Source organism: Amaranthus tricolor, chromosome 7 (genome assembly GCF_026212465.1).
Source record: "Amaranthus tricolor cultivar Red isolate AtriRed21 chromosome 7, ASM2621246v1, whole genome shotgun sequence".
NCBI lineage: Eukaryota > Viridiplantae > Streptophyta > Magnoliopsida > Caryophyllales > Amaranthaceae > Amaranthus > Amaranthus tricolor.
In genome coordinates this window covers 5,390,036-5,412,779 of record NC_080053.1, presented here as the reverse complement: position 1 = coordinate 5,412,779, position 22,744 = coordinate 5,390,036, and the positions used below count along the sequence as shown (strand labels likewise).

At 32.0% G+C, this 22,744-nt stretch overlaps 1 protein-coding gene across 1 annotated transcript; it reads right to left on the bottom strand.

The window, feature by feature from the left end:
* Positions 1-14,833: 14,833 nt before the first annotated feature.
* Positions 14,834-18,370, bottom strand: LOC130818417 (disease resistance protein RGA2-like). Its single transcript, XM_057684588.1, has one exon. The coding sequence runs from the start codon at positions 18,368-18,370 to the stop codon at positions 14,834-14,836; it is 3,537 nt and encodes a 1,178-aa protein (XP_057540571.1).
* Between the last annotated feature and the right edge of the window lie 4,374 nt (positions 18,371-22,744).

The window sequence follows — 22,744 nt, the reverse complement described above, 5'->3', positions numbered from 1 at the left end:
GAAGATGAACCCGAGTTGGAGTATGACTCCCCTTTTGTTTAGATCTCTTTATTGTATTTGAGAGACTATTAGTTTAGTTGTTTAGGTTTGAACTATTTTAAGGATGTAATTTGAACTTTAGACTTACTTCAATTTAATTGTAATTTTCCTTTATTTTAGACAGTTAAGAGTTCTATTATATTGCTTTTGTTTTGGTTCAAGTATTCTACTTGGAAATTGGTTTATCCTTTAAGTGACCCCTTAATTGTGTTGGAAAAATTAAGCTTCCGCTTGATTAATACTAAACTCTAGTTAGTGTTGGACTTCATAATTCGAGGCGGTTACACATGCGATAACTCCTTGTGTATCTGGGCTTCCATCATCGTCTTAGGTTGTAGTGGTTTGAGTTGGGTTTCGATGTTCAAATTTTCAGGGAAGCAGCTGGTATACCCCCTTATAGTTATGCCTACCCTAACAGTCACTTTGGATGCGGCTCAACATCGTGTCTCTGGGAAGATGGCGATACCTTTAGTTGTGCCTCCCCCAATTGCACTCTCTGTTTATAATTCTAAACAAAATGCTTCTGCCACGTCTTCTGTTTCTCATATTATTGGTAAAATCTAGAAATCTGACATAGAGGATGAAATTAGGTATTGGGCAAATGTTGTAGTTTGCTATGTCACTAGTGCTAATCCCCCTCTTCAAGTAATTGAACGTTTTGTGAGAAGGATATGAAAAGAGTAGGTGATTGATAAAATTAAGATGGTAAATCATGGTGTTTTTCTTGTTAGGTTTGGTTCAAAAGAGGATCGAGAGAAAGCTTGTAATATTAATGATGTTCTATTTGATAAGAAAGCATTTATTATGAAACCTTGGTTCCTGAAGATTTTGTATGAGAAGTCTAGCTTTTCTACTATTCCGATTTGGGTGAATCTCCCTAAGCTTGATGTGATGTATTGGACTGAAAGGGCTTTGAAAACCATTGCTGGTTATCTTGGCAAGGTGCTGAAGGTGGATAATGCGACCCTTACAAAGATTCGTATGATGTATGCTCGTGTTTTATTTGACATGAATATCTTTGAGGGGTTTCATGAGGAATTAGTTTACTCGAATAAACATGATGAACTTATAGCACAAGTTCAGAATGTTTAGGTACTTGTTTGGTGTACTAAATGTTCCCAATTTGGACCATTAATGCAAGTTGTCGTATGGGTAAACCTAGACAACCTCTTAATGTTGATGAAAATGGGTTTAGAGCTTTCAAACAACCGTTTCAGAGGAAGTTGGGGCCAAAGCAGAAGGGGGTAATTCCTACTGGTCTGACTAATACCGTGGAGGCAGTTGCTGCCCCTATTTAGCAGTAGACTGAGGTAGTGAGTGACGAGCTTCTTGAGGTTATAGATGGTCAAGCAGTAATGGGAATCAGATTAACATGAATCTTAAGGATTCTTTTGCTGGTCTACAGACTGATAATTCATTTGCAGTTCTGAATTAAACAATTGAACATGAAATTGATGGTGAGTTGGATGCACAAATTGGAATAAAAGCGCTGGGGGCTAACCCCATTCAAGCTAATGATTAATTTTTGTGCCTAAAATGTTAGGGGACTTAATAATGTTAATAAACTGCTTGAAGTAGCACACTTGTTGTCTATGTATAATATTAACCTTATTGGTCTTCTTGAAACTAAGATAAAGAGGACAAGTCTTGTTGCTCTGTATCTTAGAGTTTTTCCTGGTTGGTGTATTACTAGTAATATTGCTTGGCATGATAGGGGGAGGATTATTGTGGGTTGGAGGAGTGAAGATGTTCAGATTGATATTGTTTAGTGTGATAGTCAGTTTATTCATGTGTTGGGTGTTCCCAAGAAAAAAATTCATTTATATTACACCTTTGTTTATGCATCCTCTTTGGTTCATGAAAGAAAGAAGTTGTTTGCCAGTTTTCAAGAGATTAGCAACTCTATCAAAACTCCTTTGGTCATCTTGGGACATTTTAACTTGGTGGCAAATTTTGATGAACGACATGGACAACCTATTTGTCTATTTGAAATTAAACCTTTTCGAGATTGCATGGAATAGTGTGGCATGGATGATATTCCATATAATTGTCGATTCTTCACATGGAAAGATAAACAGGCGGGCTCGAGGCGTGTTATGAGCAAAATTGATAGGGTTTTTGGCAATGATCTTCGGGATGAGTCTTTTTTGTCAGCAATTGCTACTTTTCTTCCTAGGGGCTTTTTTTTATCATTCTCCTATGTTGGTCAACTTTTCTGTTATATATATATATATATATATATATATATATATATATATATATATATATATATATATATATATATATATATATATATATATATATATATATATATATATATATATATATGTGTGTGTGTGTATATATATATATATATGTGTATATATATATATATATATATATATATATGTGTATATATATATATATGTGTGTATATATATATATATATATATATATATATATATATATATATATGTATATATATATATATATATGTATATATATATATATATATATATGTATATATATATATATATATGTATATATATATATATATATGTATATATATATATATATATGTATATATATATATATGTATATATATATATATGTATATATATATATATGTATATATATATATATGTATATATATATATATGTATATATATATATATATATATATATATATATATATATATATATATATATATATATATATATATATATATATATGTATATATATATATATATGTATATATATATATATATATATATATATATATATATATATATATATATATATATATATATATATATATATATATATATATGTATATATGTATATATGTATATATGTATATATATATATATATGTATATATATATATATATGTATATATATATATATATGTATATATATATATATGTATATATATATATATATATATATATATATATATATATATATATATATATATATATATATATATATATATATATATATATATATATATATATATATATATATATATATATATATATATATATAATTGGCTTCAAAGCATGAGTTTCTTGCAAATGTTAGAGGTGTTTGGAACACTAGGGTTGAGGGTCATCTTATTTACCAAATAACTCAGAAGCTTATTATTTTGAAGAAAAATTTGAGAATATGGTATGGCAAAGAGCAGCATCTTCTTGTGGTGCAAAAAGCCCATGATCACTTGTTGAATGTACAACTCCATCTACATGACCATACGGATGATGAGAATGTAGCTAATGCAGAACATCAAGCCTCCACTCTTTTGCTTTAATTAAAGAAGGATTTAGAATTTACGATGCGGCAAAAAGCAAATAAGAAGTGGATCCAACTCAGAGATGAACACAAGATTTTTTCATTAAAGCATTAAACAGAGGCACATATCCAATCAGATCACTGACTTGCATCTCAATGGGGTAGATATTACTGATCCATGTTTGATTCAACATGATTTTTATTAATTCTACACGAACCTTATCTGTACGGAGTTGGAAAACAGGGCAAAGATTAAGCTGGATGTTGCTCAAAATGTTCATATCTTATCTGATACTCAAAGGGACTCATTGACGCTTTCTTTTAATAAGGAGGACATTAAGCCAACAATGTGGAGTATTCCTGATGATAAGGCCCCAGGCTTAGATGGATTCAATAGCAAATCTATAAAGCTTTGTGGGATGTTTTGGGTGATGATATTGTTCAGGCTATCATTCTTTTCTTCAGTAATGGGAAGATGCCTAGAAGTTGGAACACTACAACCATCACCATGATTCCTTAAACTGATTGTCCTTCACATCCAGGTGACTTCCGTCTAATATCTTGCTGTCTTCTTTGATTATTGGAGATACCCCTCTATGACTGATTTATCAAACATTTTTTACTTATTATATAACATATTAGTTTCTCTTATTAACAAAACATATTGTAATCTCTTAAAGAAGACGAACGTGGTAAAGACCCCTGAATTAAAAACCAGGAAAAAATCCATAACAAAATATTAAAAGAAAACAAAAATTATGACGAAATTTAGTAATTTTAAAACTAATATGAATTATAAATGCATTTTCATGTTGATATGCTCAAACTTACAACTGGTTCTTGGATGCTTAATTGATCAAGCCCAAGGGGTTTTTGTATCGGGTAGGAGTATTATGCATAATATTTTTTTATATTAGGATTTGGTCAAGCAGTATACTAGACAACATTGTGCCCCTATTGTCTAGTAAAAATTAACTTGCAGAAAGCCTACGATACGATGGATTGTGCCCTTAGGATTTGGTCAAAGTTAGTACGATAAGATACGATAAAATTGACTTGAAGATAGTTATGGAATTCAACCTCGATGCAAAATAATTAAATTGTCTCACCTTTATTTTGCTGATGATTTGATGCTTTTTTGTAAAGGTGATGTCTCATCAGTTAGAACTCTTCATCAATCCATTCAAAGTTTCTCTCAAGCTTCAGGTTTGTATGGTTAATTGGAAGGTGGTTTGTAAACCTAAGAAGGTTTGTGGTCTTGGCATTCAGAACCTTTGTGTTTGGAGCTAGAGTGCAGTGGGAAAGATTGCTTGGCACATTTATATGATGGAGTCTTTGTGGGTTAGATAGGTTCATGGCGTTTCTACCAAAGGAGGCAAATGTGAGCTCTTCAATGCGCCAATCACGACTACTTTGGTTATGAAGAGAATTTGTTTCATCAAAGACTCTTTGAAGAATTGGATTTTTCAAGATACTTATTCTATTAAGTCCGTGTATCTAGAGACTTTCAAGTTAACTCCAAGAGTACGGTGGAGATTTGTGGTATGGAATAGAATGTCTATCCTAAGACATAGATTCTATTATTGGCTTATGGCTGTGGACAAGCTTAAATAAAACCAAAGATAAGCTTAAAGCAATAGGTGTAACAGCTGATGAGCTTTGTCCCCTGTATGCAACAACTAAGGAGGCAACTCAACACTTATTTTTTGAATGCCCGTTCAGCCAAAAGTGCCTTGATGGTATAGAATTGTGGGTCGGATTTAGATTCAAACACATTGTAAAAATGGATTTCCGTAAACTCAAATGAAGAAATCTCAAAGACAGATCATGTTTTCCATTTATGGTTGCACAAATTTATGCCATATGGAGGAGTCAGAATGTTGTTTGGGAAAATATAGTACATATTCCTAGATACATAGTTCTGCAAATTCAAACTGAGATTACTCATCGTCTCAGGTCATTTCAACATTCATGAATCAGTTGCTGATGCTGGGTTTTATAGATGTGCTGAGGTTGTGACTGGTGATTGGTGTTCTTTTTAGTTTTTTTCTTGTTATACTGATTTGTATAGTTTGTTTACCATTCTCCATCCTTGTGTTTTGGCTGTGTAGTTTTTTTTTTGTCTCTACTTACTCTTATGCATATGAAGAGTGGAGTGAGAAAATCCTTCCTAGAAGGTGGGCCTTGTCTCTATACTTATGCAAATTAAATAGGGACGAAGTCCAGTTTTAGTTGTACATTGGTGTTTTTTCTGGTGAATGAAAATAATTTTATTTTCCAAAATAATATTAGTAATAATAATTTGATGGCGTGAAGATTCGACACAATTTGGTTTGGGTGCTCGTAGATATATCTTGCAAAGCTGGGGTTTTAGTTCGTAAGAAGGAACCTATGGGGTTTTCCTCAGTGGCAGGGAAAGATCTTAGATCAGCAGATCTTTTATTGTTTGATTGGCTTCATGGTAAAGACGCTTGTGTGAATGTCACTGGAGGTTCGCCTTTCGCTGGCATGAGGGTCTCCTCATGCGCCCCTGGTGCTTCTTTAGCCAATGCTACAGAAAAAAGAGGAAGAAATACACTGTTAACCGTAAGGAGAATGACTATAAATTCACCCCCTTTGTTTTCTCTACTTTCGATGAGTTAGGAGAAGACGCATTTGATTTGTTATCGAGGATTGTGTCATTTTCTTTGAGTAACTCAAGTAGCACAAAATCTAAGGCGTACATGTTCCATATACTAGCCTTTTGTATTCAAAAGGGTGTAAGTGCTCAGCTTGTTGCTCCCCTACCAACTTCTTGTAAAGTTTTTTTCTATGAAATGGATAACAGTGTCTTTAGGCGAAAACACACTTAAATTGTTATCAAGGATTGCATCATTTTCTTTGAATAACTCGTGTAGCACAAAATCTAAGCCATACATCTTTTATAGACTAGCTTTTTGTATTCAAATGGGTGTAGGTGTTCAGCTTGTTGTTCGGCTCTCTACCAACTTCTTGTAAAGTTTCGCCTTATGAAATAAATTACCTTAAATAAGAAAATGAAATAACAACAACAACAACAACAACAACAATAATAATAATACTAATAATAATAACAATTATAAATAATAATAATAATAATAATAATAATAATAATAATAATAATTATTATTATTATTATTATTATTATTTATTTTGAATTATTTTTTTGGAAAATGGAAAGATTCTCATTGCACCAATAATGCCAATACAAGCCACAAAAATAAGGGCTCAGCCCAATATACAAATTGCATCAGTAGGGAACAAGAGCCCATTTTCTAGAAAGGGTTGTCCAAGCCCACTTTTCTTGTGCATACAAAGGGAGAGAACCCTCAAAAGAAGGAAGAACTATTGCCTAAGACCTCGAAATCACAAGTTAGTTTGAGATTGTATTGGATATAGAGCACTAAACCAAAGTTCGATTTCCTGTTAAATACAAAGCATAACTCTATCAATACTACTCATTTGTAAGAGCTAGACAACATGGTTCCTAGTCTGCCATAAGTGGTAGCATAAACTACAAATACTTGAGATCATCACTTTTCTTCGGAACTTGTCCCTTTTTCATCGCTTCTTCACAAGATCACCTAAGTTGTAAGGAAGAGTGCTAATATTAAGCCAAACCTGAAGTTCCTTTACGCATTTGAGACTAAAAGGAAAAACAAAGAATAAGTGTTTAGCGGATTCGATTGCTGAAAAACACATGGCATGTATCATTATCCAGCACCGCCATGTGCTTGAGCTTCTGCTTAGTTTTCAATTTGTTCAGCATAATCATCAAGAGCATGAACTTACTTTTGGAAGTAGCCATACAAACTTATCCCATGAACTCTAGAAACTTCCTCAAAATAGCTTATATAGGTATCCTGAATTTAAATTTATCCTTACGCATTCAAAGTCTATGTTTTTCTTTCCCATGACAAATATTTTTGAAAGACCAACTTGCAGTAACATGAAAATTAAACCTCATCCAGCCTACACCCTTATTGTACACTCCATGTATCCAACGCACCCATAGAGATTCAGTTAGGTGTTGCACATGCCAAGCCATTTTACTTATAGCAATTTCATTCCAAAGACCTAGATTTTTGATGCCAAGCTCCCCTTTCTTCTTAGGCTTACACAGATCTTCCCACTTAACTTTCCCAGGTGCAGGATTTATTATTTTTTTTTATTATTATTATTTTTTTTTTTTAAGGAACCATATTATTATTATTATTATTATTATTATTATTATTATTAAAGCTGTTAATATTGCGATTGAATTTAAAATTATACGATTTATAGTATCCACAGAATTAAATTTGTAGGAAACTGAAACTAACCGAACTTCATCTAAAACAATACCAGCCTAACTTTTAAAGAAAGGACGACAGCTAAAGTATTAGGATCTTCTACGATATATTTCTATGCAACAATTCTAGATTAGCTAAGGTTGTTAGATATAATTTAATAATTTTCCTATTCAATAATCAATATATTTAATCTACTCCTTGTAGAATTTCTAAATTGGATCATAATAATAGCCAATTTCAATAGAAAATTACTATTTAAATTAGTAGGTAATATTACGTAAAATGATATTAATGACTTTTAATTTTTTTAAATGAACAATATTCTGACAAAGTCGTGATCAAACTTAGGAAAATATGTAAATAATATTCTTAACCATCGCTCATTGACTAAAATACTCCGAACTATTATTTAACTCTGTATATTCCAAAGTATTGAAATATCTAACCTTATATACTCCTAACTATTGCTTATTTACATTAAATTACCCAAAACAATCGATTGAAAAATTTTGTGCGTAGATTGCAAAATATCCAATACTTGAGGATATATAGAGTTATCTAATGATTGAGTGTAATTTGAGTCAATAAATAATAATTCAAAATACTATTTACATATTTTCATGAATATAGGAAAAATTATTTTTTAACTCTCAACTTTTAGTGATTTAATTATTCTAAAAATCCTTACTTTTGATTAATATTTAAAAATCTAAACTTTAAGGTTTTTATCTAATTTTAGAGCATTAAATAACCTGCTACCATTTTAGAAGGTAAGTTTTGGTGCTCTTTTTTTATTTCTATTTTTAAAAACTTAAAAAAAAAAAGATACGACCACGTATTGTGTTTTTCAGGGGTTAGGGGAAGGCCGAGAGCACAAGGATTTGGGTTCAACTCCCTTTTTCTTTATTTATTATTTTTTATTTTTAAAATTTGATTTATCATAGAAAATACATATAGACCAATAAGATACGACCACATAATATGTTTGACCCTATCTACTAGTTACCAAGGGGTCCGGTGCTTTAAAATTAAACAATCCCTAAAATTCAAATTATTAAATATTAATCAAAAGTTGAGATTTTTGGAATTAAATCACCTATATTTTTAATTTTAAAAGTAGTTTTCCCTAAAACATATTCCCAAATAGCTTTGGTATGACATCGATTTATTTTCCATCATAATTTTTAAAGTTCATTATTTTTTTTTAGTCAATTAAAGTTCATTATTAATACTACATATAATTTGTATTAAATTTATTTATAGTCGAAAAATTAACAAACAAAGCTATAAGAATATGGTTAGCGTTTCCAAACTCCTCACTCAACTGTCTTTGTCTTTAAATAGCAGGGACCAAAACACAGGAAAAGGGGTTGGAGTTCCATTGTTGTCTTAGGATGGTCCAACTCAAATAGCGCACCACAAACCACAAGGGCTTGTTTGGTCGTCTGCCCTACAATGATTAGTTTTGTAGGGTAAATAACCCTACTAAACATTCAATTTCATTCACAAAAATATTTTCCCTTTCAATTAAGAGCAATTTAAATTCAAGAATTTATTTTTTAGTGGCTAATTTTCTATCGATATTATTGGTTAAGGTAACATAAAGATTAAGTTAAATGGGTTAACTTGGGAGATAAAGGTTTTCAAACATGTTTCCGTCTTAAGGAATAACTTGATCTTTGTTGAGCAATTGGCTCTTGAAGGTTACACTATAATCTTTAAAGGTGATAATTGGAAGATGTCAAAAGGAGCAATGACAGTTGCTCATGGTAAAAAGAATGGTACTTTTTATTTGACAGCTGAAGCGTGTTGTTCGATTGCAGTTGTAATAGAAAATGAAAACTCTAAGTTATGACACCAAAGCCTTGCTCACAAGAGTGAGAAAGGAATGAAGGTCATGCATTCAATTGGAAAACTTCCTGCTCTAAATTTTGTGGATTTAAACATGTGTGAAGAATGTATACTTTGAAGTGTTTAAAGCTTTTAAAAGATAGAAAGTTAGGGTTGAAAATGAAATAACCTTGAAAATCAAATGGTACTCTTTTTTATTCTCATTGCTATTATTTTTTTGTTCATTTAGTTTTTGCAATTTGTGTGGGAGTTTGCTTTCGATGCTACCACTGAGATTGCAATTCTTAGCATGGTTGTTGTATATATCCTTCGATATTTTATTAGTAATTATCAAGAAAACATAATGCTATTTTATCTTTGTTTATATCTTTTTAATGTTGATGAGGATTACATGACTTGTTTTACGATATTATCTTTTTTTTTTTGAAAAGATTGGATTAAGTGCACTTGTTTCATTTGGTTCAGGTATCAAATGTGAATATCAATGTTGTAGTGGAGACTCATAATGATCTATGTGTTTCAGTTGTTCAAGTATGTGATGTCTTTTTTATGCTATTGTGAAAACCATTATTGAAAATTGTTGCTAATCAGCTAAATATTTTTGATGATGATATGAAAGGTTTATCTATATGTTTTGTGCTATTATAGGTAAGGTTGAAACCAATTTGTGTTTTCTTATTCTACTCTATATGTCTTCGATATCACTCATCTAAAAATCATATTTATATCCAGTTTTTTTTTTTTTTTTACACTATTATTTTTTGTGATAGCCTCTAATGAAAATGTTGATATCCACTACATACATAAGAGAAAAGTTTTCTTCAACTGTTCATTTTCCAATCTAATGAACAGTCGCATTCGCTTTAACTGAACCCACGACACCTAGAGCCTTGTTTTCATCAGATTGTTCCACGCATGCAGAATTTCCCAACTGAACCAAACTGCAACTGTAATAGCCTTGTTTTTGGATAAAGAAGGTTAGCTACAAAATGATTTCTCGCTAACAAATCAAAATGCATTTTTGTAGCTAAATTTATAGCCAAAGTTGGCGACAAACAGTTTTGGTAGCTAACTTTATTGCCAACTTTATGGGTGAAATATTCAAAATTTCAAAGTAAATTTTCTCCTTCAAACAAACCTAATTCGAAGCCCAAATCTCTCTCATTTCTATAAAACTCTCTTCACCATTTATACTCTTTTACTCTCTCTTACACTTTTATTTTTTTTTGTCAAGTTTTACAATTTTCATTTTCCATACTCCATTTATACTCCTTCTCTCAGTGTATTACAATTTTCATTGTTAATTTTATTACATTTTACATATAGCCATACTCTCTTTCTTTTCTTTCTTTCTTTCTTTCTTCCACTACGAGAAAACAAAACATTTTGTGATGTTTTTATTTACATTTTGAGACACTTTAAAGTGACGCAATATATCTCAGCGACTCTTCAAAAAAGCGTCATGATTTTCAATGTCACTATTTATTGACATTCAAAAAGCGTCACAATTGTCACCAATTAGGATGCTTTAATGTCGCTTTTTGTTTCTTTTTTGCAATGCTTTTTTTTATCAAAATTCACATTTATAACGCTTTTTCACGTCACTTTTTGTCATTTTGCGCCATTTTTTTATGTCAAAGTAACATTTTACGATGCTTAATGTCGCTATTTGTCAATAACTGACACTTGTAGTGTCGCTATTTGTCTTTATGACACACATTTAAGCATCTATAAATGTCTTGTTACGACGCTATAGAACGTCACTATTTATCTTCTCAAAACGCTTATAAGCGTCGCTATAAGCATTTGTGTCATTTTTTGCATTTAAAATTCAAACTTTTTTTTATTATCGATGCTTTTTTGTATCACTAAATGCGACCAAGGTTGGGTTTTAAGGGCGGCTTTGTATGAACTTGCTTGCTAGATGTGAATATCTTTGTCAATTATTTTGATAACCCAAATAATACACTCCAATTAGACCTGGGAAAACGGTCGGTCGGTCGGGTTTTGGGTCGGATCAATTTCGGTCGGGTCATTTTCGGGTCGGGTCGGGTCAGTTTCGGATCGGGTCAGTTTCAGGTCGGATCACTCCGGGTTTCGGGTCGGTTCGGATTGACCCAACGGGTTACCATAAAACATCAGAATATCCAATCGACTAATTCAACATAAAAAAAATCATGAAAATATCTAAAAAAAATCATTAGAGAAATTACATGTACGATTTTCAAAAAATAGTTGGTATGTCAGGTTCATTTAAGTGCAAGAAAAATAGGGGAATTAATACTTATTTTGAAAGACTTGTAAGATACGCGTAGAGCTGTTCAAAACAAACCCGACCCGAAAATCCGACTCGGAACCGAAAATTATCCGACCCGAAAAAATGTAAGTTTTTTAGGTTTACCGAACCGCAATTACCCGAACCGATACTTCACTCGAACCGTTTAATAACCGAAAAGGCCAAAATCGAACTCGAACTGCAACCGAATTTTATAACCGACATATAAACCTTAACCGATGTTACCCGAACTGAACAATGATCGACCCGATTCAAATCCGACCCGAATTATGCACGTAACCGAATGCAACCTGACTAAAACTGATTAAGATCGAACTGTTTTTAACCCGAACTGATACAAATCCGAATCGATTATTAATCGAACTGTTTTTAACCCGAACTGATACTAACCCGAACCGATTCTTAATCGAACTGTTATACATCCGAATCCAATTTCAGTTTTCTAATTATGATTTTTTGAATATTTGAAAACTAATTTCTAATATTGAAAGATTGTAAACAAGTTTATATATAAATATTTTAGCAAATCAACTATAAACCAATAAGATTCCACTAATTCTTCAAGCTTTAAGCCCCAAAATTTACATTCATCACTTATACATCCACCAAATTTAAATATATAAATATTAAGTTTTTAACCCCAAAAATTTACATCACTTATACATCTATGTAGCTTTATTGGGTCATTGAGTTCTGATGCATGCTCGTTCCTTTTATGTATGGCCAACTAATTCAAGAATCAAGATGAATTCTGTTTTTCTCATTGTCCCACATCGCCTAGGTGAAAGAACGCAATCCCACTAGTGTGTTATTTATATGGGCCAATTCGAAGTGTTGTATAGATTGATTTGAAGGTATAGTGAGTAAAATCTTATTATCTAGTATCCTTCTATATCTGGAAAAGGTTTAAAAAAAAAACTTATTTTAGTTATTTAATTAAATGTATAAGTATTTGAAATTATAAAAGCATTCCACAATAATCTGTAGGATAATGGACTTATATTACATGCCCATTATAATAGGAACTAGCCAATCGACCCTTTTAAATATGCAATATGAGATAATTTAGTAATTTTTGTATGAAATATGAGATAGACGATATAAAAAGTCCAAATACAAAATTTGAATATTTTAATTTAAACATCTTTAAATGATGTAAATAAGATATTAAATAACAAAAGTGGATATTATAAGTAAAAAAATAAATGTTTTAAAATATTGGAAATATTTAGTCTAAATTAGGATATTAAATAATCAAAGGGTAAGCATGGCATAATTAGCCAATCGACCCTTTTAAATATGCCCCAAGGCTGTTTGGTCTTGTTTATAGCTAGTCATTACTAATTACCTCTTCTTCTAAGTCGATGTGGGACAAGCATAAATTACCACTTGTTTGGTCTTGTTTATAGCTAGTCATTACTAATTACCTCTTCTTCTAAGTCGATGTGGGACAAGCATAAATTACCTCTTGTTTGGTCTTGTTTTATAATTTAGGGTAGCGACATTCGTTTTTTGAAAAGCTCATTCAAACGTGCGAAACGTTCGTATAAATTATATTGATTTGCTTACTGAAATGTAGAAGAATTAAAAACTCATTTGACTGATTTAACAAGATACATGTATTCAATTAAGATGATTATAACGTCCTGTTTTTAAAGAAAAATAATTACGATGGCTAAAAAGACGTTAAATACGTGTTTTTTGAGATCTATTGATGAGTTTTAGTTTTAGGGTTCAAGTGATATACTCAATATGTTGAGATACTTTGAAAACTAAAATTTTATTTGAAATGAATTCTAACATTGAAATTACTCTAAAAATTGATATTAAATCTGTCAAAACGGGTCGGTTTCCGGTCGGGTAATTATCGGGTCGGTCATGTTTCGGATTAAGTCGCTTTCGGGTCGGTCGGGTTCGGGTTTTGTCGGGTCGGGTCCCGGGTTCATTTTCGGGTCGGATCAAATTTTCCCAGGTCTAACTCCAATCCAATGAAATTGAGACCATTGAACTCTCCCATTGCTAACTTTAAGTAGGTATTCACTTGTATTGGCAGCTAATGAGGAATTTAGGCATAGATCAATAAGCTTTCTCACATAATAGATTAACACTTGGAATGAACCAATTAACTCTCCCCTTGATCTATAATAGATACAAGGCCGTCTCCGAACTTTTAGGGCCCTAAGTATATATTATTTATGAGTAAAATTTTTTAAGTGAAAATAAGTATTATTATATTTTTGTATTATATCAAATATTGATTTGTTTAATTGATTCAATTAAAGAAGAAAATACAGCAAAATAATAATAGCACTATTTTTCTGATAAGAATAATAGCACTATTTAGTTACCTAGATTGAATAACTATCAACGAAAAAATATATAAAATATTTGCTACTAGACAGAAACTTAAAGTCAATAATTATCAAATAAATAGTCAGTACACTCATTTATCCTTAAGGGTTACTAACGTTGTTCTTATGAAATTGTATTTATTTGTATTTAATTTTATCGAGCTTACTTTTGCACCAATAAATAACTTAGTCCCTCCATTCATCTTCATCTATTGTGTTTTTGTTACTTCAAATTAATATTACGACTAAAATAATAATATATTTCGTAGGAATAAAAGGGTAGTTCTTTGCATGTTGAAAAATATTAGCCAAAGCACTTGAGATGGAGTAGTATGTAGGAATAATCTAGTCTCTTACTTTGTTGAAAAATTGATTCAAAATTAAGAGTATTTATTAGTTAGTAGCGTTTGTCCTCAGTTTTTTATCTTTTTAATTTTATTCTTATTATTCTTATATTTACTAAAATACTTTAACTTCCTCAGAAATGAGAGTTAGCAAACAAAAACTGACCAGAAAATTGAGCGACTTGGCATGGGATTCTGGAGTCTCTGCTCTTCAAAAATTATTTCATTGTTAATGTAGTTCAATAATATAAAGTAATACTTTATTATAACAATAGTAAATAATCTACGAATTGAAAAGAAAAAAAAATCCGATATCTTTACCAACAAAGATTGGTATACACATCTTTTGCTTAATGAAATTTCTTTTGCTGCTTAATCTTCTACCACTGATCCATAATCCTCAACGACGATAAGAGGGATATGCTTAATCTTAGGCCAATCTTTACCGTTTGGGCCTCCACATCTTTTTATCAGTTGCGGACATGAGGATATTCTGAGTTCTTGTAGAGCAGCAAGCTTACTAAAGCTTTCTGGGAGACACGTTACTTTTTTACAACAACACATATCCAAATATTCAAGAGAAGAGAAACAAGTTATCCATTCTGGTAATGTCCTCAATTCATAATTAAATAGTAACTCCAAAGAACGAAGATTAGTCAAGTGTTGAAGCTCACTAGGAAGGTTCACTAGTTTCTTGAGACTAAATAGGCTTAATGAACGAAGACTAGTTTTGAAGGCTTTCCATGGCATGTCCTTAGAAAATCTGCAATATTCGTCTCTATTTTCACATTCTAGCTGTGTTTCATTTGGTGATAGATCAAGCTGGTCACAGGAGACAATTCTCAAGGTCTCCAATGCAGTAAGATGTTCCAAGCCTTTAGAGATGGATATCAAGTTTTCGCAATTTTCAAATGACAAAGATTTAAGAGAAGAAGATAAAGTTGCAAAGAGATCTCCTAATTTTTCAGTAGATAGTAGTGCAGAATCCTTTATACGTAGCCAAGAAAGCTCAAGCAAACACTCTGAATGGATGGATAAAAGATCTTCCACATTATCGATTGTCAACGACTTCAACCTTGACGATTCTGTTACAATATTCAATATTGACAGATTCTTGGTTTCGTTGGATAGATGCACTTTCTCCACATTAGGACATGTTGGCAAGGATGTCAGGTTTTCACAGTAATGAACATCTAATGTTGATAACTTGGGAAATGACATGGCAGGTTGAGCTAGTCCTAATTCACTGGATGATGCATCGAATCCTTTCCACCACCCCTTTAAACTTATCATAACATGTAGCTCAAGAATTTCAAGAGATGGGTAGAATAATTGGTCATTTGTTGATGATGAATGGTCATCGTTTAGAATCTCCATGTATTCCACACATAGCACTCTTGTTAAAGAAAGTCGTTTCAAAAGAGGTAGTTGGCTAAAAGCGGGGAGTTGGCAGTGGTTCCATTCATAAAGTTCAATCTCAACTAGTTTTGAAAGGGTATCAATTAGGCTATTGTTCATAGACCAATATGGGAGCTTTCGACCTTGGTAATGAGATATTTTCAGCTTCCTTAAATTTCGATGTGGTTTTAGGCCTTCCAGCACAACCTCATCGTGCTCACTATCAGCTTCAGGTGGTATCACAATCTTATTAAGGTCACCAAACAAATCACATTCACCAATTGCAAAACTTATATCCAACTCATTCAAACCATGTTTGTCGGTAAATCCTCCCTCTCCTGCTTCTAACATTGTAGTTTTTAAGTGATCATCAAAATCTATGTGCAACTTTCCTCTCAGGTTTTTGAGTTTATTTAATTCACTTAGTCTGGCACTATTGGCATGCTTAGTGACTTTGAAAACAGGTAGGTAGTGGAGAGAAGTCAAGTTGCCTATTCCTAAAGGAATGTGACAAAAGATAGAATGACCATTATCAAGAGTTCTTAAATTGACCAGTTTTTTTATATTTGAGGGTAATTTAAAAAGCTTTCTACAATTGTTTAGATTTAAAGTCTGCAAGTTGTGAAGTTTAGTGATTGAATCAGGGAGGACTGCAAAAGGGTTTGAGGAGAGGTTGAGATATCTTAAGTGAATCAATTTACCTATTGAACCAGGTAGATTTTTTAATCCAAGGGCATGCAAATCCAGCACCCGCAAGTAGGTTAACTTTGATATCATTTGTTGGCATTTGCCGAAGGTGGATCCGTCACTTTGTTGTTGTGGTAATAGTAATGTCCTTAGCCGTCTCAAGCTCAGCACCGTGGATGGAATAGTCCTCTGAAAATTCAAACGAAAAGCAAAAGATAAGTGATAAATGCTATTCTGATCGAAACTCTGGTCGGCTTTTATGACTAAGCACTTGGGCTTGGCCACATGTTGAGCAAGATCATGGATAACGTCATGCATTTTGCAACTTTCAATGCATCCCCATTCATCCTTTTGGACATCTTGGAACAATCCTCTTTGCAATAAAGTAAGAAAATACTCCTCGCCAAGCTCTTCAAAACTCATACTTTCATCAGCAGCAAGAACAATGAATCCCTCAGCCATCCAAAGATTTATCAAAATATCTTTATTGAAATTATAATCTTTGGGAAACAATGCACAATAAGCAAAACAATTTTTCAATGGTGAAGCAAGATGATTGTAGCTAATCTTGAGAATGTCCATAATGTCGCTTCGCTCATCGGATAGTTTTGAAAGATTTTTATTTCTAATTGACAACCACTTGCTTTCATCTTCACCATAAAGAATGCTCCCTACTATTCTTATGGCCAACGGGACATTGGCACACTTTCGAACCATCTCCTTCCCAATGTCAACAAGGTGTGGCATCCGTTGAGCTTGCCCAGGCGTAAATGCAAGCTTTTCAAACAATTCCCACGACTTCTCTTTCGATAGACCTTGTAAATCATAAGGAGGAATAGGAAATGTGCACATTATTGTTGCCACCTTACTCCAGCGAGTAGTTACTAGGATCTTACTCCCTTTCTTACCGGTCTTCAAAAGAGCTCTCATCTTTAGCCACTTCTCGTGACTGTCATTCCACACATCGTCCAGAACAAGAAAGTATTTCTTATCACCAATTTTATCTCGCAATCTACTCTGTAACTGATCCATCTCTAACTTTGGAGTTTCTGAATTGGTTACAGATTTGAGGATCTTCTCAGTGATTTCCTTGACATCAAACACATCTGAGACACACACCCATAACTTCAACTCAAAGAACTCATCAATTGAAGGATCGTTATAGATGTATTGAGCTAAAGCCGTCTTACCCAAACCCCCGATTCCTACAATTACTATTACAGGGAGCACACTCTGCTCATGCCCATGCTCATCGTTACCAGAAGACGATGATGCAAGTAATAAGTCTAAAATGGCATTCTTATCAGCATCTCTACCAATAACTTGCTCAGCCTCAACAAATGAATAACTCTGATCTCTCCTCTTAGTGATCACTCTCCCTTCCACATAAGACTGGCTTGCCAAGTTCAAGTCTTTTCCTTGTTTAACTATGTCGTCAAGCTCTTCCCTAATGACTTTAATCTTACGAGCAATTCTATGAGCATATGCAATCTGATTATAACGGGAAAAAAAAGTGTGTACCTCATTGCTGAATTTGTTCCCACCGTTCAGCTGTTTCCGAGTTGCAACAGTAATGAACTCATCGAACAAGTCATCGGCAGCATACACAACTTCAGTAAGATTTAAAAGCCAATGACGAACAGCGTTGCTATCAGTTTGCCTCTCCTCGGCATCAACCAGGAAAGCTTTGATGAGGTCAACATTACGCTTCAGCTTGTCAAGATCAGACTTGAATCCCCAAGCTGAAGCAATTTCATCAACCATATAAGATCCCACATTTTTCAAGATTTCCTCAGCAATCCCATACAAAATTGCATCAGCCATTAATTTTTTCTTTTGGAACTACAAAATTCTCAAAATGAAATGTGATATGTAGAAAAGTTGATGTCTTAAGAGACTTGAGATAGCAGTATATTTATAAGACGATAAGGTCAACAAAGTTGTTTATCTGAAGTAAGTGACCATGGTTAATTTTCATGGGTAGGTGATAATGTAAATTATTTAGAGCCTAAATTTTTATAATTTAGATGATGTCATTCCAAATTTCGCTTACTTAGTTTTGTCCAGCTTACTTTGCACCATTTAATAACTTAGTCCTCCATTAATCGTGATCAATTATGTTTTTTCTAACTCCAAATAAATTAATATTATGACTACGACATGATGTTATTTTATAAGGAAAAAGGGTATGTATTTGCAAGTAAAAAATATACACTCTTCTATTCATTCTAGGTGTCTCATTTCTATTTTGGATATGTTACCTTTACTAATTAATCCCTACTAAATTTGGCTTTTTCACACCTTTATACATACTAACCCACTTTACCCTATGAAAATTTAAAAATTACTATATTATTTTCTTTCACTTGTAATCACATTTGACCATCTAAAAAATAGTGAAAAGTCAAATGAAACATATTAGTAGAATAAGAGGGAGTATTACCCTAGAAATATTTTTGTGATTAAAGTTTTATTTACATAGAAATGATATGGAACTTTTGAGAAAATTTTACACTATAAATGATTCCTATTACCGCAATTTAGTACAATTAATCAAACGAATCGTAATTGTAGTAGTAGTTGTATATATACTCGTATACTTTAATTAAATCCTTCATTTGATTTTGTTTTCGGTAGTAATGATAGAATTAGCAAACCAAAATTGACCAGAAAAGTGACAAAATACAGACCAAAAGGCACTTAACTAGATGCCATGCCATCTAATCAGCTCATAATTGCCAACTAAACCGAACAACCCTTACATTAAAGCTGAGTCCTATGAATTAACAATTAACTAGATGCCCTGCACCACATATTAAAAGTACTTTTTCTACAAAGAATGTTATTAAAAAATACAATGATAATTACTCATTATTCCTATTTATTAAAAATTAATTTGAAACAACCTAATGTCTAATGTAAAGAATTTATTTTTAAACATATAATAATACAATTTAACTTTTGTACAACCTTCCTGTTACGTGACAAAAAAAATTATATAAATAATTAAAAACTAATTGCTAATATAATAAATAGGAACTTGACATTACAGAGATTGTAATTGCCAAAACAAAATTGTTAACTATATGTAAAACAGGATTTCCTCAGCAATCCCATATAAAATTGCTTCAGTCATATTATTGTGTTTCACAAAATTTCCTCAAAATGAACTTTGATTTGTAGATAGTTGATGTGTTATTAGAATTGACAAAGTATGACAAAGTACTAGTTGGCCATTTGGTGAGAAATGATAGAATTAGCATACCAAAATTGACCAGAAAATTGACTGACAAAATACAGATCAAAGACATGTGAGTTCACTTTAGATAACCTATTAAAGTAGTGTTATAACTTATTAAAGTTGGTACTATAATTGATTAAAGTTGGTATTTGGAGTTGGTGTTATAACCTATTAAATTTGGTATTATAACCTATTTGGAGATACCAATGTTAATAGGTTATAATACCAACTCTAACAGGTTATAATACCAACTTTAATAGGCTATAACAACTTCAAATAGGATTAAACAACGCGCGTTTTTCTGCTAGTTGTTTTTCTAAGTAATAATGGGCCGGCCCATTTGAGACGCGTCTCTTATAAAGACGGTCTCAAGTAAAAATTTGTGAACAAAGAAAAATATTAAATTTTTAGTATGAATTTATGTTGGATCACACCTATAAGTGTCATTATTTAATTCATGACGTTTATAAGTATCATTTGTCTTTTTTAACTCGTGACATTTCCATAAAGTGAATCAAATTGGAATATGATGATATAAGTATCATAATTAACACTTTTTAACTAAAGCACAGAGGGATTCCTTCTTTGTATATCTATAATGTTCCTCCATTTTTGGATAAATTGACTCTCAAATTGGAATATGAAGTAATACTTGTATCATCATATGAATCCTCATTAGTTTATATACATTAATGGTGATTCATATGATTAGGGATGCAAACGGGGCGGGGCGGGGCGGGTATTGGCGTTACCATCCCCATCCCCATCTGGTAAATCAATCCCCATCCCCATCCCCATCCCCGCGGCGGGTATAATTTTTTTCCCCGTCCCCGCCCCGATGGGTTTGTACCTAATACCATCCCCATCCCCATCCCCATCTGGGTATCCATCCCCGTCTAATACCCATTTTACCCGCCCCACCACTCGTCAAATCCCCGCTTAATATCCATCTGTGTCACATATTTATTTTCAATTATTTGGGCCTTAAAACCCATTAATTGTTGCCCTTTATTCAAGACTCATATTGCTTTGTAAATGTCAACAATCTGCATATTTTCTTCCTAACAATCTTGAATTCTATATTTTCTTGAAATTGTATGTTTGTATAGTTATTTGATCGACATTTTTTGGGCAAATAAAAGAAATGAAAATTACCACAAAATGTAGAATTTGAGTTATAAAATAATCACAAAATCACAAAATCACAAAATTGCTACTTTATAAACCAATCAAAACCCATGTTTTATACCAGAAACGAGCAGAAGTGAAAAGCAAGCAACATATACATCATCTAATAAAATTATATTCGATATGCAGATCAGGAAAGACAGAGACGATTGAAGAAAATCAGAAACTTACCCAATGACTGGAGAAAAGACAGAGACGATTGAAGAAGATGACGATATGCAGCACGATTGAAGAAGATAGGAGTGTTTCAAAGAAGAAGAAGATGGGAGTGCAACAGTGAAGTGACGGCAGCAGTGAAGCAAATGACAGCCAGCATTCAAGGTTTTGAAAGAAATAATTTAGGGTTTTGAAGCAGTGAAGCAGTGAAGCAAGTTTTTCAAAAAATTTGAAAATAATTCAAGGTTTTCAAAAATTTGAAAAATAATTTAGGGTATTCCGATTCTCAAAATTTGTACATTTCGTGAGGTGGGGCGGGTATCACCTAAAACCCATCCCCATCCCCATCCCCGCGGTGGGTATGAATTTTATACCCGTACCCGCCCCATGACCCATCAAACCGGGACCCATCCCCACCCCGCCTGCATCCCTACATATGATGATATAGATAATTGATGTAGTTGCTATGATTAATTATCTTTGAGAGAATATTACTTATTTTCGCATAAAAATATGATCTTAGAGAATATGATTTTGATTTTTGTCAAGGGGAGATTTAAAATTCAACTCTTTTAAATGATCATAATTCAAAATGCATATTAAATTAGTCAAGAAATTAAGTAATTACATTAATTTGATTAATTGGTCTAAAATTATATTAATTATAAATGAATAAATATATATATATATATATATATATATATATATATATATATATATATATATATATATATATATATATATATATATATATATATATATATATATATATATATATATATATATATATATATATATATATATATATATATATATATATATTGTGTGTGTATGTGTGTGTGTTTATTGATATGAATTTATTCGGTTGGTTATTTGGTTTTATTATATTTATTTCCAGATAAAATATTAAATAAATTAATGGAGTGGAACTGTTAAATTTGTTTTATATTATTATCACATGGTTTTATTTATATAATTAATAAATTTAATTGTTAATTTGATTAATGTAATATACATTTTAAGTATATTATTATTTGGTTTTAGATGTTTCCTAAACTTTGGCATAATTTATTAAACGATATAATTTCCTAAACTTTGCTTGATATAATTAGATTTGCATGCCAAGTCAAATTAATGTAGGTTTAAAAAAATCGTAGAATAGGTTTTATTTGAACCGAAACAAATATTAAGATTATTTATTATTAAAATCGATGAATTGAATTAACTTGCTAAAAAGAAACGGTAGGTACAGTCTGTCCGTGAACAGCCAGCTATCGCACGGTAAAAATTGGATAGGTTCGATCTATGGTCATTGAGCCTCCTAAAAGGATCTACTAAATTCATCAAGTTGTTCTAAAGATTCAAAACGTCGAGTTATTAATGGAATTTCTTGTCGGCTCTCTGTGAAATATTCGTTTGGTGGGGGACTTCCAAACACATTGTAAGCTAAAATTGTGCTGACAAATAACCAACCCGTAACGAATAGGGAAGGTATAGTAATGCTATGTATAACCCACTATCGAATACTGTTTTAAGAAAATAAAATTAAAATATTATTTTATTGCTATTATTTCGGAATTAACCTTTCGGTATTGGACTTGGTCAAGTAAAGC